General features: G+C 31.3%; 3 protein-coding genes and 1 long non-coding RNA gene across 6 annotated transcripts in view; 2 read left to right on the top strand and 2 right to left on the bottom strand.

Moving 5' to 3' along the window:
- Pino (protein pinocchio) overlaps positions 1-7,535 on the top strand; it is a 52,030-nt gene extending 44,495 nt beyond the window's left edge. For both annotated transcript variants that reach the window (XM_076617403.1, XM_076617402.1), the window contains exons 4-6: positions 2,103-2,234; positions 4,166-4,295; positions 5,284-7,535. In XM_076617403.1, coding sequence (XP_076473518.1) covers positions 2,103-2,234; positions 4,166-4,295; positions 5,284-5,394 — 373 coding nt within the window. In that variant the 3' untranslated portion in view covers positions 5,395-7,535. The remainder of the gene's footprint in view (positions 1-2,102; positions 2,235-4,165; positions 4,296-5,283) is intronic.
- On the bottom strand, positions 1,976-4,169 carry LOC143302496 (uncharacterized). Its single transcript, XR_013058068.1, has 2 exons — positions 3,855-4,169; positions 1,976-3,545 (listed from the first exon to the last, which is right to left on the bottom strand). It is a non-coding gene; the product is annotated as an uncharacterized LOC143302496 (long non-coding RNA).
- A 164-nt stretch (positions 7,536-7,699) lies between the features above and the next one.
- On the bottom strand, positions 7,700-15,125 carry SdhA (succinate dehydrogenase, subunit A (flavoprotein)). Of its 2 annotated transcripts, none has more exons than XM_033346906.2 (10): positions 14,890-15,125; positions 12,857-13,283; positions 10,716-11,114; positions 10,469-10,637; positions 9,904-10,070; positions 9,558-9,784; positions 9,336-9,480; positions 8,941-9,245; positions 8,766-8,865; positions 7,700-8,641 (listed from the first exon to the last, which is right to left on the bottom strand). In XM_033346906.2, the coding sequence occupies exons 1-9, from the start codon at positions 14,947-14,949 to the stop codon at positions 8,779-8,781; spliced, it is 1,986 nt and encodes a 661-aa protein (XP_033202797.1). In that variant the 5' UTR covers positions 14,950-15,125; the 3' UTR covers positions 7,700-8,641; positions 8,766-8,778. The 2 variants fall into 2 exon arrangements, with proteins under 2 accessions (XP_033202797.1, XP_076473516.1); XM_076617401.1 differs by lacking the exon at positions 14,890-15,125 and adding an exon at positions 13,947-14,017.
- On the top strand, positions 11,260-12,858 carry LOC117164100 (uncharacterized). The gene is made up of 4 exons (XM_033346919.2): positions 11,260-11,932; positions 12,037-12,139; positions 12,200-12,436; positions 12,516-12,858. The coding sequence occupies exons 1-4, from the start codon at positions 11,796-11,798 to the stop codon at positions 12,627-12,629; spliced, it is 591 nt and encodes a 196-aa protein (XP_033202810.1). The 5' UTR covers positions 11,260-11,795; the 3' UTR covers positions 12,630-12,858.
- Positions 15,126-15,580: the final 455 nt, after the last annotated feature.

Raw genomic sequence — 15,580 nt, 5'->3', positions numbered from 1 at the left:
ATCTTATATTCTTATCAATTCATCTTATTGATTATACTGGTTTATATTTACACGATTAGTGCCGTAAAATGACTACATATCTATTGTTTTAAGATTCGTATAAGTTGATAAAAAGATAAATGGTTCACACATTTTATAAAGAACATAAGAAAAAAATAATATTTGATCTTAACATACATTTTATTCTTTATATTTTACTGCATTTAAAAACGTATGAATATTTTTAGCATAAACCTTAGGTATACCAAAAACAATAATTTAAGTTTTTATTACATAGTTACTCTTTTTATTAAATGATAACGGGTATTTACATCATTTTCAAAATTAATTAAATTCATTTATTCTTGATCAACCATAATTTCATGCGAGTGACTCTTATACGTCACTTGACGCCAGAAACATGACCTATATTCAAACGAGTCATCCCAATATTGCAACCAATCTTTGCATAAAATGCAAACAACTGTTTTCTAGTTTTATCCAGTTCTCATCTTATTTTCTTCTCCTGGATTCCTTGAAAGATTCTGAAGTGTTAGAGCCCATATGAGTTCGTAGTAGAAAAGAAAAACAGTAGAGCTCGATTTACCGATTCCGAGATTTGCACGTCATTCTTTCTCATATGCGCATAAACTTACACGAACGTTTATTACGCGCTCGTCCACGTTACTATCACGTGAAAGGAACGTTTTTCTTCCTTATTTCCATGCTGCATATGTTAACATACATATATATATGCATCCATACTTAGTGAATTATCCTTCTTCCTACTTCTTTCCTGTTCCACCAATTTTCCATTTTCTCGAATGTTCAGAATTATCACATGATCATGATTTAGGTAGACGAACACTCAAAACACGATAAGCAGGATGGAAGATTTCAGCTGATACTTTTGTTCAATCGCCTACTGATCGATATATGAACCAATTTTCGTTATCTATTAATTCATTCTTTTTCTTTTACTAAATTGGATGATTAATTGTTTGAGTCCCAGGGATCTTTAAAATAACAGGGTCGAAGAAACCCGAACAGCGCGATAGCGCTTGTCTTAATCGATTGCGTAGAGAAACAAACGGCGCAATAGCGCTCGTCATATTTCTTATTTTTATGAAATACATCTATATTATTATATATGCGTACTATTAGTTTATAAATATTTCAAGTTTTGTTCAATAAAAATTATTGAGAAAAAGTCGTCCGTAACGTTCAATTGTACTGGGACTTTTCGACACAAAATCTAAACAGCGCGATCGCGCTGCTTGCGACTCAAACGGTTAAAGAACACTGTTCACAGAATCCTGTGAACAAGTTTGTACTTTAATTGACAAAATGTTAAGTGTAAAATCTTGCGAAGAAAAATTGAATTAGCCTTTATTTGGTATCCTAGTTTATAATTAATTGCTATATTCATTATAAGTAGTGGTCATATATTTCAACTGACAGCCAGAAAGGCAAACACTTTCGAACGAGGCTTATGTAAAGTATGCCGATTATCGATTGACGTGAGTAGTGAACATCCTAACGGTCGGTAAAAACTTGCAAGAAAAAATAACTTTAACGTGACACCTTCCAGGTTTAACGTACGAATATCTTCAAGGACAGCCTTTCGATCTAGTTGAATCATATTTGACAGTCTATTTTAGTTTAAAAAATCTGATTTGCCTATGGTCGTTTAATAAATTGTGCCATGTTGTAAATTCCGTGTATTTTTCAATAGGAAGAATATGGTATTGAAAATGCTTTTAACAGAAAAGATTTCCTTCTGCATATACTGTCTATTTTTCCTATTTAATAGTGCAAAAATTGGTTGAAATTCTTTCCTTCGTTATGTAAAGCCGTTTATTGGTACCAGGATAAAAGAGTGATTATATAATTGTGATTATCTAACTTATTTCGTGCGGATTGTTTAAAAGCGTAATTAAAATATAAAAATGGTCTGAAAGGAAATTACATATTTGAAAAAAGCAATAAACGTTCGATCATTTTGATAACTATATTTATAATAAATATAATAGCTATAGTTTAGATTAAATGAAGTATATACACATTAATAAGGAAACTGATGCACTCCATATTAAAGATCTGCATTTATTTTGTTTCTTTAGAAGCAATATCTCCTTATCCTGCCATAGTTCATGCGGGAGCGTCGACGATGGCCTCCAAGGATCTCATCCTCAGTATCAAGACACGATCCTTACTATTGAGGAACTTCGTGCTCAACTGAACTCCTGCTTCACGTAAGTTTCCATTCCGTTCTAAATTACAAATTTGTTGTGCAGAGTTGCATATTTAAACTAATTCTGCTCCAATTATAATTAATAAATAAGAAATAAGAAATTTTCGTTAAAAAAAATTATTTTCTTCTTTATTTTTATTATTTTTCTCGTTATATGCACGTTATAACAGAGTAATTAAAAAAAGTCTCGTCAAACTCCATCAGGACAGATTGATGTAGAGATAATTTAGAAGTTTTTATGAAATACAAATTAACTCAAAACTTTTTCATATCTACATTTGATGATAAATTTTCATCTAAAATTTAAGATTTCATTATAAAACTGTGATAGATTGAATTACTCAGAAATAGATTTTAATAGTAAATACTTCTCCATCATCAAAACTTGAAGCATAAGGATGTTCTAAATTTCTAAAGAATAGGTATTTCCAAAATACATTAAAATACAAAAATTTAAAGATATAAAAGGCAAACTGCTTTGTATCCAACTTAGATATATTGAAATTTTAGAAATCAAAATTTAATCCATAATTCATTAAAAGATACACTAAAAATACACTAAAATTGTAGGTTGCGTCAAGCGCACATGTCGACAATAGCACGAAAATGGTGTATGAAATTTGATAGTTACTTATCTGTTACGTCAAAAGTAATATATACAGTCGCACTGCACGTCTCCATGTTAAACGAGAGAAATTGATAAATGTTGTAGTTAGCTCAAGAGTAGAAGCTATCAGAAATAATGCACCTGACTGGGTTCTTCTTCGTATAATTTTTAATACAAGCTAGGAATTACACACTCTCGTTAGGCTATTGACTTCTGTAATCGTCTTAAAATCATTCTGTATGCGCTATTTCTGTTGTTTCGCTTGACGATCAAGTATTGAGAGTGACTAAGACCGCGCTTTATATGTACATTAACATATGCTTGTATGTATTAGCGCGAACAGCAAGGATCCTGAGAACGGTTTGTAATTGGCTAAGCAAAGTTGAACTCTTGTCTTGACGTCGAGTCGATAATAATAGGTCGGTAATAGAATCCGACATGATCCGGAGTCGCGATGATTAAATATGTTTTAGACGTTGGTCGCGTATTAGACGCATCAAATGCTATGAAGAAATCCGATTTAAACTCCGTCATTCTTGAAATCCATTGTTCCAATCTGATTATTACGTCACTGGTACTTTGGTGTGAATGATTCGAAATGATTGATTTGGTTGAAAATCTTGCTGCGACCTTGTAAAATTCTAGAAATTTTTCAATTTTATTGTCGTTTTTTTAAACTTTATTATTTTTAAAGATGTACCTGTCCTAAAAATTAGATATTCCTTAAAAAAATATATACAATCTTTTTAAATTTCACGTATATTCAAAGTGTCGTACATTTACCTTAAACGCATAATAAATATTAGGTTGTCCCAAAAGTTTCTTCTGTTTTATAAGGAAATACACACACAACATTTTTTATTTTATATTATTTTATCGAATTCTGTATGATTCATTTTGTTGCAATAGAACAAAAAATGTTGTGCATCTATTATTTCCTTATAAAACGAAAGAAACTTCTGGGACAATTTAATATCTAGTTTATGTACATTTAGAAATATATATGTAACTTACGTATCCTTATACGTACGTACTCAAGAGCTTGCGCGATGCAGTGCACTGAGATTGAACTTAAGACATTTTCATAACCTATTGGATTTACAATTACTTCCACCTTATGATTTTATAATTATAGAAATAAGATATCAAGAGACTATATTATCCAGTCGAGTTACTTTTTTTGATTAACAGAAAGAGGACAAGCAGATTATTTCTATTTTATGATATTATATTTTTCCACGTTATAGATACCAAAGAAATTGATCCTTCTTTCGTAAGTCTAAAGCATCATAAACTCTTTCATCAAAGACGTTTTTTATTTATAGATGTGGGGTTTCGTGGAGCGAAGAACATGTCTCTCTGGACTGCAGCGAATGCGGTGGCTATTCCCTTCAGCGGCCGTGTCCACTCTGTGACGGACGTTGTCGCACCTCGTGGAAACGCGACCTTACTATGGTATATATCTATTTCTTCTCTTAACTATAATATACCTTATAAACGCCGTAAAATGAGGACTCATTAGCGCAGAAATAAGAAATGCAAATCTGCTTTTAGAAAAATAAATAAACTTATTTTTAATCCAAGCACAATGAAATTAATGACAATTATATGCAATTTGTCATCAGCTTCAAAACTATATGCATATTTAATAATGTTAGGTGTGTCCCGACAAAGAATTAAAATAGAAAAAAGCAAAATATAGAATATTATAGAATAATAAAATCAATTTTTATGTTTTAATCAGATGTTCAATATTAGCTGTAAGACGAGTAGTTGTACTCTTATCGATTTTGCGCATGACATCTATAACAGCCTCGTGTTACCATGAAGGTCATATTAACGACTGCCTTGTTCGCGATAAGTTCTAAATGTTAGTTATACGAAGCAGTCGATAAATGCTGAGCTTAAGCAATAAAGCTTTTTTAGCCTCTTTTTTAATCAATAAATGAAGATCAAGAAATTGCATATAAGAATATAACGAAGAATGAACATGATGTAAATAGCTACATAAATAAAGAATATACAAAATTTTATAATAAATATATAATTTTCAGTACAAAAAATGAGTTTCTAAAGAAATAGATATTTTAAAAATAGAAGAACTGTGATATTTTTTATCAGGAAGTATACAGGTTCTATAAATTATATTGTAACTTTCTATGAACAATTAGGACTAATGAAATTGCAATTGATATCGGTATATTAAAAATGGCGTAACTGTCTGTCGTAAAAAGAATTATATAGGTATATATAGTTATAATTTATAACATATAGCTATAATTTATTATAATATATAGCTATAATTCGAAAAATACCATGCATGCAACGACGTAGCACATTTGTCTTTCTGCGACCAAGTAAAATGTTCATTTATTATAGATCATTATAGTATAATAAAATGATTGAATCAAGAATATAGAAAAATAAATTTTTTATTTTACAGTCGCACGCCAGTGGTAAAGCAAGATGGATTGGTGAATGTGGATTAAGTTGCGGTCCTTCCATCGAGGAGCCATTGGTGCCCGCGTTGGAAAAACTACGAGCCACATCGTGAACGATGTTCAGCAGCAAATGCATAGAAAGACGTCGTCGTGTACCGTCAACCATGCACAAGACTTAATCCATCACCATTCATATAGCGTCACCCCACCACCATTGTGCGAGTCGGAAATGTGTGAATGTGGATTTTGGATGTATAAATGATACATTATGTTCCTGAGGAGCGAGAACGGAACGGACAACATCGAACAATGAAACCCGTTCTTCTTCCATGGCTTCATGTTTGATGATGCATTACCATGAATGGTCGATTAGCGAAGAATCTTCTGAGAGCTTAAGCAAAGATCACCATCTTCATCGTCATCGTGAATTCAAGAGACATTTGGGTTTAAAAAGGCGAAGAACTACTGCGTGGAATTTTCGCTGCTGACGATTGCTTCTTGATAGATCAAGAAATATGATACAATACCACGTTCGATCTCTTTGTATTACTAGAAATTTTGAATCGCATTTCATTGGGAATATGTATTAGCCGCTGAAACTTTAATTGAATTAATAGTTAAAATGATTTCGCCTCTCAGAAACAATTGACCGACAAATTGATACAGCTGTGTGCTTTTAGAAGAATTAATCAGGGCTGTAATTACATTTCGTTGATAGCGGTCGGTTAGCGGATATCCTCGTTAATCGATAAATATTGGTGCAACGTTGTTTGAATTCAGTACATAAGTTTTTATATATCCTTCACTACAATGAAATGCTGCTATATTTTGGCAAAAGTAGCGAGAAAATACTTATCCAAAATGGTAGTAGAGCGTGAATATGTAGTTCCAAAATGCGCGCGCATGCGTGTGTATCACGGTTTTACGAATCTGCAATAAGTATTTTCACGCTTAGTTTGTGACGAAAAATTACACTTTAGACTTTTCTTTATTAGCTACTGTAAATTTGGTCTCGAAAACACAACTTTCGAGGTTTAAGTACCATTTTACGAGATTATAAAGCAAAATGAATTTCTGTTATTAGATCAATTTGTAAAAAGATAGTATCTTGGATCAGTGTAGTTTAAAAGATATGAAACGAGAAGATTAATATCTGAAAGAATGGCATATGTATTTATTATTAGATTTACGGAATCAAAATTAGGAGTTAAATTTTAATTGAAAGCTGGGTAAACTATATCTTTTTCGAAAACAACATACATTATATTCAAATAATTGCTTGATAATTAAGAGGAACTTGCAATATAACGCGCAAGAAGAGTTTAACTAAAATTTGAAGACGTATTAACTTCAGACAAAATTAATTAACCGAATGCATAACCTCACATCAATCTAACATCATAGACCTATACCATTAAATTATAAATGGAAGCTTTCTATTGTATACGATGGAAATACGTACAGAGTGGCAAAAGATTGATTTCATAGAGACATAGAAACTTCGGTATATTATACTAAATATAATACGTCTTCATTTGCGATTGCACTCTTAAATGTTGGTGCTAAGTGCCAAGAAACACAAAAATTAACCTAAGAAGCAGAACTGCGAAAAAATCAATCAATATAGAAAGCTAGTAAACGTGAATTAAACTTCTTTTTATGAGTTAAAAATATACCGCGTTTCCAATGGAAAAATTTCCAACTTTAAATAACCATATGTACAACAATTTTATTGTAAAATACGATTTTAGATTTGTCAAGTTAAAAGTAGCTAAATCATACGTCACTCTCTACTATTTTCCACGTAATAATATGTTTCTACTCCGTTTTAGCTAAATAATGTATAATTATATGAAAAAAACGATCAAAGAGAAGCATTTATGTTGGTGCCAATAATTTTATTGAATTTATACCATTTCATTCATTTCTTAAACCGTTCACCGAAATGTTTTTAATATTAGTTTTCGTGAAATAATTGTATAATTTATGCACGATTCATTTCTGAACATATCTGTATATTTCTTGACAGTGTAATATTTCGTATGTGAGAACATGTTCATCAAGTCCATGCTCATTTATATTAAACTATAACTCGTGAACATTTTCTGAAGTATTAGCCTAGCTGCAGGCTTTAGTTTAATGCTTTAGAAAAAACGTTTGGTAGCAATTTTTATTTAATCAATAAAATTCTTATTTATGACCAAAACATTAAAATTATTATTATGGGTTTAATAAACGATATTCGTCAAAAAAAGTTGGTGTTATTTATAAACACAAAATAACAATAAATAACACAAGACATATATATACAACACAATAATCATACATATGAAAAGTAAAATTTTACATATACAAGACACGCATAATTTACGCAGCAGAATAATTTTTAATCAAAATAATATAGTGAATAAAAAGGAGTATGCAAAGGTTTCTCTTTTATTGACAATTTTATGTACATTTTTATTATGCTGTGTAGCATATCCACTCATGTTGAATTATATCAAAGTACATTATTCTGTTTATGCACTTTCTTATTTCAAGATTACTTATTTGTATATTTCATGAAATATATAGTACGATAAAAATAATACACTACTGTAATAGCCAAAGTAGAAACAGATTGATCATCAAAGAAGATACAAACCATACTATATATTGAATGCTGAAATAAGTACTGAAATAAGCACTCCAAACTAGAAACACGGACAAAATTGTGCTATATCAGAAAAGAATGAATTTTACTATCAAATATCAAATACTGGGAAGTTTTGATCACAAACGCATTAAGTCTAGTTGTTACTCTTTAATTAAGACTGTTACTATATTGATCTGTGAACTTTAAGTATATAGCCGCATTGAAAGTGGCATACTTTTGCTGTACAATTTTTAGAGAAGATTAACTCATAAATTATCGTACAAAATATCTCCATTATATAGCTCTTAATATTATTGGGTACAATTTGCAAAACTGTTCGGTAGAAAAAGACATTATTCCGACTGAGAATTACACAAAGAGACAAATACTGAAAAGACTGCATATAGAGGTAAGGGCAACGTTGCTCCTTAAAAAATCTGTGCGTGAAATTATTTGCTGCCTAAATCACGCTAAAATATTTTACTATTTAGTTTACATAAACGCAGCACTGATTTGCTAAGAGATCGGTCAAACTCTTCTTTGAAATAATAAAGAGAATCTCAGCACCATTATCCTACAAGGACAACTAAACTTGCTTGCAACGCGTGCAAGTATTGACAAGAATTACACTTTGGTGTACGACATGGTTCACGTGCAGTAATAAATAAAGTTGCTGCATTGTAATGATAGGATATTGGTAACTTCTTCTTGTCGATCGTTCCGTCCTGTACAAAAATTAAACAATTGTACGGACAATTTTACAATACATGACCATGAACAAATTTCATTAAAAGACTAGGACAGGCTAAAATTATATTTAAAATTAAAATATAATTAAAATTATATTACTTCGAACAGAATTCTAGTAGGAACGAATTGCAGGTGGAACCGTCGCACATTCTTGTTTATCTAGAGTATTATCTATGACTGGTCTGAACTCAATAGATACCTGAAAAATTTAGTTTAATTTAGTAAGCTATTCAAAAAGAAAGTGAATATAATTCGTATATAATTCGATATTTACTTCGCCTGTTCGGGGGTTGATTTTTGTAAGTGTGTGTTTTCGCCAATGTTGATCCAGTGATTTGGGCTCCTGGTTCCCTATCGGTTTACTATAATCGTATTCATCGATTCTATCTCTAAAATCTTCACGTGCATGAGCCCCGCGACTTTCTTTCCTATTTTCCGCAGCTACTATTGTTTGCATAGCATTGATCATTAAGTTTTGTAATTCAAGAGACTCTACAAGATCAGAATTCCAGATCATAGATTTGTCCGACACCTTCAGATCGCTCAACTTGTTGTATAAAGCAGACATCTTCTGACAGCCTAATAGAATTAAAAAATATTTTAGCTTTAAATCGCTATTTACAATATTTCTACAACAATTCTAAATTAAATTTTCAATTGAATTTCTACCTTCTTGTAATGTTTCAGCTGTTCTGAACACGGCTGCATGGGTTTGCATAGTTTTCTGCATGCTTAATCTCAATTCTGCCGTAGAAATACTGCCATTTGCATTTCTAACCCAATCCAAATTTGCTACACTTTCTTCTCCAGCATTCTAAAATATATATTAATCACAATAATCGGTTTTTGCATTATACTAATCGATAATCATTGCAAAAACATGTTACTAACAGGTTTCAGAGGACCAATGGCTTCTCCTGGCTTATTTTCCGCTGCGATTGTTTTAGCACAAGCACGACCAAACACAACTAAATCTAATAATGAATTTGCACCAAGACGATTGGCACCATGAACAGATGCGCAAGCTGCTTCTCCACAGGCATATAGTCCAGGCACAACTGTATCCTCGTCATTTTTTCTTGTTAGAACCTGACCTCTGTAGTTTGTAGGTATTCCTCCTATATAATTAAATTTTTAATAGTATGAAATTGTTATCTAATAGGCTTACATTACTTTTAACATTTAATAATGTATCTTCCTTTTAGGATCGAAATTTTAAAAAAAACTGGGTACATACCCATATTATAGTGTACCGTAGGTATAACAGGAATAGGTTCTCTTGTTACATCAACTCCAGCAAATATCATTGCTGTTTCTGAAATACCAGGTAGCCTGGCTGCTAACTGTTCAGGAGGTAAATGATGGAGTTGCAAATAGATATGATCTTTCTCTGGACCAACGCCTCTAAATAAAATTAAGTCATATTGATAAATAAACCATCGTTAATCTCATATAACTCTTTTATAAGCTATCAAAAAATTATGCAGTTAGTGTATCTAAATTTTTAGCGATGAAATAAAATAAATCAATATAAATAAATATAAATTTTATGTTTATAATAAACTTTGACTAAAATCTAGTTTTTATCTATTTTTATCACAAGGATTTTTAAGATTGTATGATTACTTAGTAGAGAAATTACTTAAATGTTTAATATAAACAGTAATAAATCGTATAATGATATTCAGTGCAGATAGTAAAAGAATTTTCCATTTATTTCGCCTCAAAGAAATTATGTATTTCCACTTTTTGTATAATTTCAGAATAATCTATATATGTATGTGTATATTTATACGACTTACCTGCCTTCCCGGATTTCTATAGTCATAGACCTAGATACAACGTCCCTAGAGGCTAAATCTTTCGCGACTGGAGCATAACGTTCCATAAACCTTTCACCTTCACTATTAACGAGATAGCCTCCTTCACCGCGACTGCCTTCTGTAATGAGGCAACCAGCTCCATATATTCCTAAAATAAGAAATAATGTTATAAATATATCATAAACGAATGTAGAAATCAAATCAATGTTTACACATTATTTTGTACCAGTAGGATGGAATTGCACGAATTCCAAGTCCTGATTTGGCAAATTGGCTCTAGATATCATTGCAGTGCCATCACCAGTGCATGTATGAGCAGATGTGCAAGAAAAATATGCACGACCATAGCCTCCAGTTGCTAGTACCGTGTTTTTAGCATGAAAACGATGGAGTGTACCATCCTCCAAAGAAAGAGCAATCACACCTCTGCACTCTCCATCCTCCATTAGTAAATCCAGGGCGAAGTATTCGACAAAATAGTTGCACTCATAGCTTAATGATTGACCATATAATGTATGAAGTAGAGAATGACCTGTTCTGTCTGCTACGCAGCAACATCTGTGAGCTTGACCACCTTTCCCAAATTTCAGGGATTGTCCACCAAAAGCACGTTGATATATTTTGCCTAAAATAAGAATGATTATTTCAGAAAAATTTTTATTTTAATACTGCATATACATAATAAGGTCGCCTTTTTGTGATTAATAATTCTGATTATTCTATAAATTTATGGAATATTTTATCTATAAATTTATCTTTTATCATTACAAATATCACTTTGAAATTGAAACTATACAACAAATAAGCATATTCACATTACTAGTAAGAGTACAACAATACCTAGGTATCAGCTGAAAATGACATAATGAGGTCATAAATTGAGACATTTAAGGGGAGATAAGGAGCTCGAATTGTGGGTGACCCTTGTTCAGGGCTGTATAATAACAATTCAGAATTATTTCTTCCTTTCAAGTAGGTATGTTGGCGGTAGAGAATTCTCTGGCAACCCTCGTCACTGGATGCATACGGCCCTGAGTGCGGCTAGATCAATCGATATCACCGTTTAATGTTTTACGTTTTAATTTACGACCACACTATATCGCTTCCAACTATGATACATGGCAACCGTAAAATGTGATTTGTTATTTTTAAATGTCAATTATAAATTCTTATCAATACTGTTTTTGATAGTTATAAATTTTGGTAGTAATAATACCTACGTCTTCAGAATAACAGGTTCGTGAGTAAACAATGCTTAGGTATTATTATAAACATTGAAAAATTATGAATTATATGGATTTCAACTATGGATAAAAATATAAAACAGAAGCAAAATTATAATGGATGTGCTGAAAAGAATCGCAAAGACGAAGAGTATAAAACAGATAACCAGATTCAAAAAATAAAAGAATCTGAATCAAATTATAGACTGAAGTCAAATAAGTAATTTGTACACTTTTAGATATTTTTATGACTGATTTGTTATAAATTGATTAATTAATTATCATTATATAAACAATTACTGTCTATATTTAATATTTGTATAGTTCAAATCAAAGAACCCATTCTCGTTCTCGCTCACCATGTAAGAATTCTAAACAATGGATAAGTTCAAATGCTTTCATAAATTTTGTTCAGGACTTCAGACAAGTAATTAAGCATATAAAAAATCTATTTTTGCTTATCAATAAAAAAAAATTACATTTACAGAATCTTACTGGTGTCAGAAGTACAAAAGTATTCCAGATAGCTGGTGAAAGATGGAAAAAAATGCCTTTTGAAGAAAAACAACCATATATAAAGGCAGCTATGAATATTAAAAATAAAAAGCAAAATCAACAAAAGATTGAAAACATAAATAATGTCGTTAATACAAATACAGAACAACCAAAGAATGAAGATACACAAAAACAAGAAAAAACTGGCAAGAGAGAAAGAAAGAAAAAGGTTAATACTTTATTTGATTAAATTAACTAAAACCTTTTATCTCTTAGACATTATGAATAGTATAGGTCTTTAATTATAGGAACCAAAAAAATCTATTAAGAGTAAAAGTAATACTGAATCAGATAATGAATCGATCTCTTCTGGTACAACAGCCACAAATACAAGTGAAGATATGTCGGATATGAGTTCATAAATACAATACAATCAGTTATATAAATGTGATGGTATTTATAACCAATTGATGTTTTGATAACTTTTCTCATTGTGTAACTTATTATTAAGAAGACTCAAATTTTTCATATATAATAAAATTTTTCATTTGTATTAAAATATATTTATGATCCGTGCAAAATTTAAAATGATACATTTACTTTTTATATAAAACATACAATGCTGCCTATATTTTATAAACAATATTACCATCTGAAGTTCGACTGAAAGGCATGCCACAATTCTCCAATTCAATGACTGCCTTTGGTGCTTCACGTGTCATATAATGAATAGCATCCTGATCACCCAACCAGTCAGATCCCTTAACTGTGTCATACATGTGCCACTGCCAGTTATCTTCCTCCATATTACCCAAAGCAGCATTGATACCTCCTTGAGCAGCAACAGTATGTGACCTTGTAGGAAATAGTTTAGTAATGACTGCTGTCTTGAATCCTTCAGCGACCAAGCCATAAGCTGCACGCAATCCTGCTCCACCAGCACCCACAACAACAGCATCATAAGTATGATCTACTAATGGATAATGCTTAGAAACATTGTCTGAGATTTTTGCAGCCTTGCCATCTGGGGTATAATGAAGTTTGCGATTTGTAATGACCAGTAATCCAAATTTGTTCTGAAATAACATGAAAGCATGATAAAAAGATTGGTTAGGATAAATAGATATCACATGTGATAATTATACAAAATCATGACTGAATCTTATATCTATAGTGTCTGTACATAGCAAGTGTATGTATGCATAGACTTATACATATATATAGCATAATCACATTGCATTAATATTCTATTTATAAAACACGAAGTAGTTTTAGAAACTGAATTGAAAAAAGTAAGGTGACACTGTTTAAATCGTTACAAAACGCAATTCGATTTAATAAATGATTTAACCGTACTTTAATACGTAACATGTCACTCGTGATATACTGATTTTTAATGGCATTGCAACATCAACGATATCTGACCGAAGATTTAATCTCGAGTAATATTTTTCGTAATAAGACTACATTTTGACAAATGTTTTTAAAGATACATAAAAATAAACCTAATTTACAATAATTTTTAAAAATTTGTTGTGATAACAATAGTTTGTTAGTATTGCGATAGAAATATAATAATGATATGTAAAATTATGTAATTAATTAAGACGCGTGATTGTCCTGTATCATAAACAAGGTTAATTGCGTTTCGTGCAATTTTATCGAAATGTACTGAAATATATTAATGGGCTATTATTTATTGAATGTATCATATAAATGATTAAAAAGTTGTTATATACCGGAATGTAATTATCCTTATCGAATTGAAAATGTTTTCACAATGAGGCCATAGAATAGAACTATGTATTACTCGATGAACATCATTTACCATATGGAGACTAAGAGAAATGATATGTTGGCGATAAGTTTTTTGTCCTATACTAGATATACTGTATTTAAATTTCAATTTTATACACTTTTAATCATACTAAAGTCGTGTTGAAAAAATGGCTAGTGGTTATAAAATCGAATATTTAATACGAAACAAATTAATAGAATGAAAACCAAGTAATTATCTAAAACAGATTTATTACGCTTTTATTTCCGATTAATATAGTATGATGAATATAAAAAAAGAAATTCGAAGATGGTAAAGTTAATGAATTAACATATGAAATGATATTTAAAGAGTGTAATTTCGCGCTAATGTCAGTTTCCCGTGCCGGTAGTTTATCCGCAATTATAATTAAACTTCTAAAATAAGATACAGCAATTTTTTTCATTGTCACGTATTTAAGGTCAACATTAAAGTGAAGAATAGACAAAAAAATATTTGTTTAGTGAAGATAACGGAAATTAGAATCGTTGTTATCTACTTTGCAGTGAAAATCATGATTATTGAGTAGGCCGGCTATTGTGGGGTGGCGCGTACGAAATGAAAGAAGTGCGGTAAGAAAAGACATTCGACGTTAGAATTGTCTGCTAAACGTTCTCCTGTCTAGCCTGAATTTATTCAAATCACTATTACTTTAATCAGCGTGTTTCCAGTATTTATTTATTCATGACTTTTAGACAATTTTAAAAAACTGATGTTTATAACGAAAAATATTTTGCGAGAGAATCGATGCAGGTATTCGTTAAGACATGTTAGTAAACTTACGTAATTGATCAACGCCGAGTATTATATAGCAGGTATATCATTGTTAGATTAAAAATTACATAACTTAACGAAAATCGGCTTACCAACGTCGTTGTGGGAGGATTTCTCGCCAGTAAAGACGATAGCTTCAAAAGACCGCTCATCTCGGTATAATGTCACTTGCTCAGGTGAAAATGTTATTATTAACAATAACACGCGCACCTCTTTATCGAATGCGCGATTCGGATTCACCGTGCAAATGCTAATATTTGTTAACTTCACTCCCGCACTTCTCGCACGGCGACGTGAAGTGTACAAGTCGGTTGAGTACCGACTACTGGCGGAAGCTTCCTGACGAATATCAGTGCTGCCAATCCTATCGTCACGAGATAACCTCGTTTGTGAGGTGCTCGCTAATTTTTTGCTTCAATCTCATTGTTTTTCATTCATACACTTTGTCTGTTTTTAGCATTTTTAAAGTATAATTGTTTTAATATTAATCCTTCGTCCTTCGAAATTTCGAAGTTAACGTCACAAATAATAGTTAACCGTAGGCGGGAAAATTAAACGATACCGCGAAAGAAATCAAGCGGTTCTCATTTCACTTTACATACGATGGGGTGTTAACGGTATTTTGAATTATGTAGCTATACGAGTGCGTGGGTTCTAAAGGGAAAGTAACTCGATATAATCTGTGTAATGTACATCATTTACCTGTGCTCTAAGGAATGAATATTAAACTAAAAAATCTAAATAATTCAAACTCTATCGATAAATCATTACAAGTAGGCATCG

This window comes from Bombus vancouverensis, chromosome 3, assembly GCF_051014615.1.
Source record: "Bombus vancouverensis nearcticus chromosome 3, iyBomVanc1_principal, whole genome shotgun sequence".
In the NCBI taxonomy this organism is placed as follows: Eukaryota; Metazoa; Arthropoda; class Insecta; order Hymenoptera; family Apidae; genus Bombus; species Bombus vancouverensis.
Note: the sequence above shows the minus strand (reverse complement) of the source record. Positions and strands in the feature narration are given on the sequence as shown.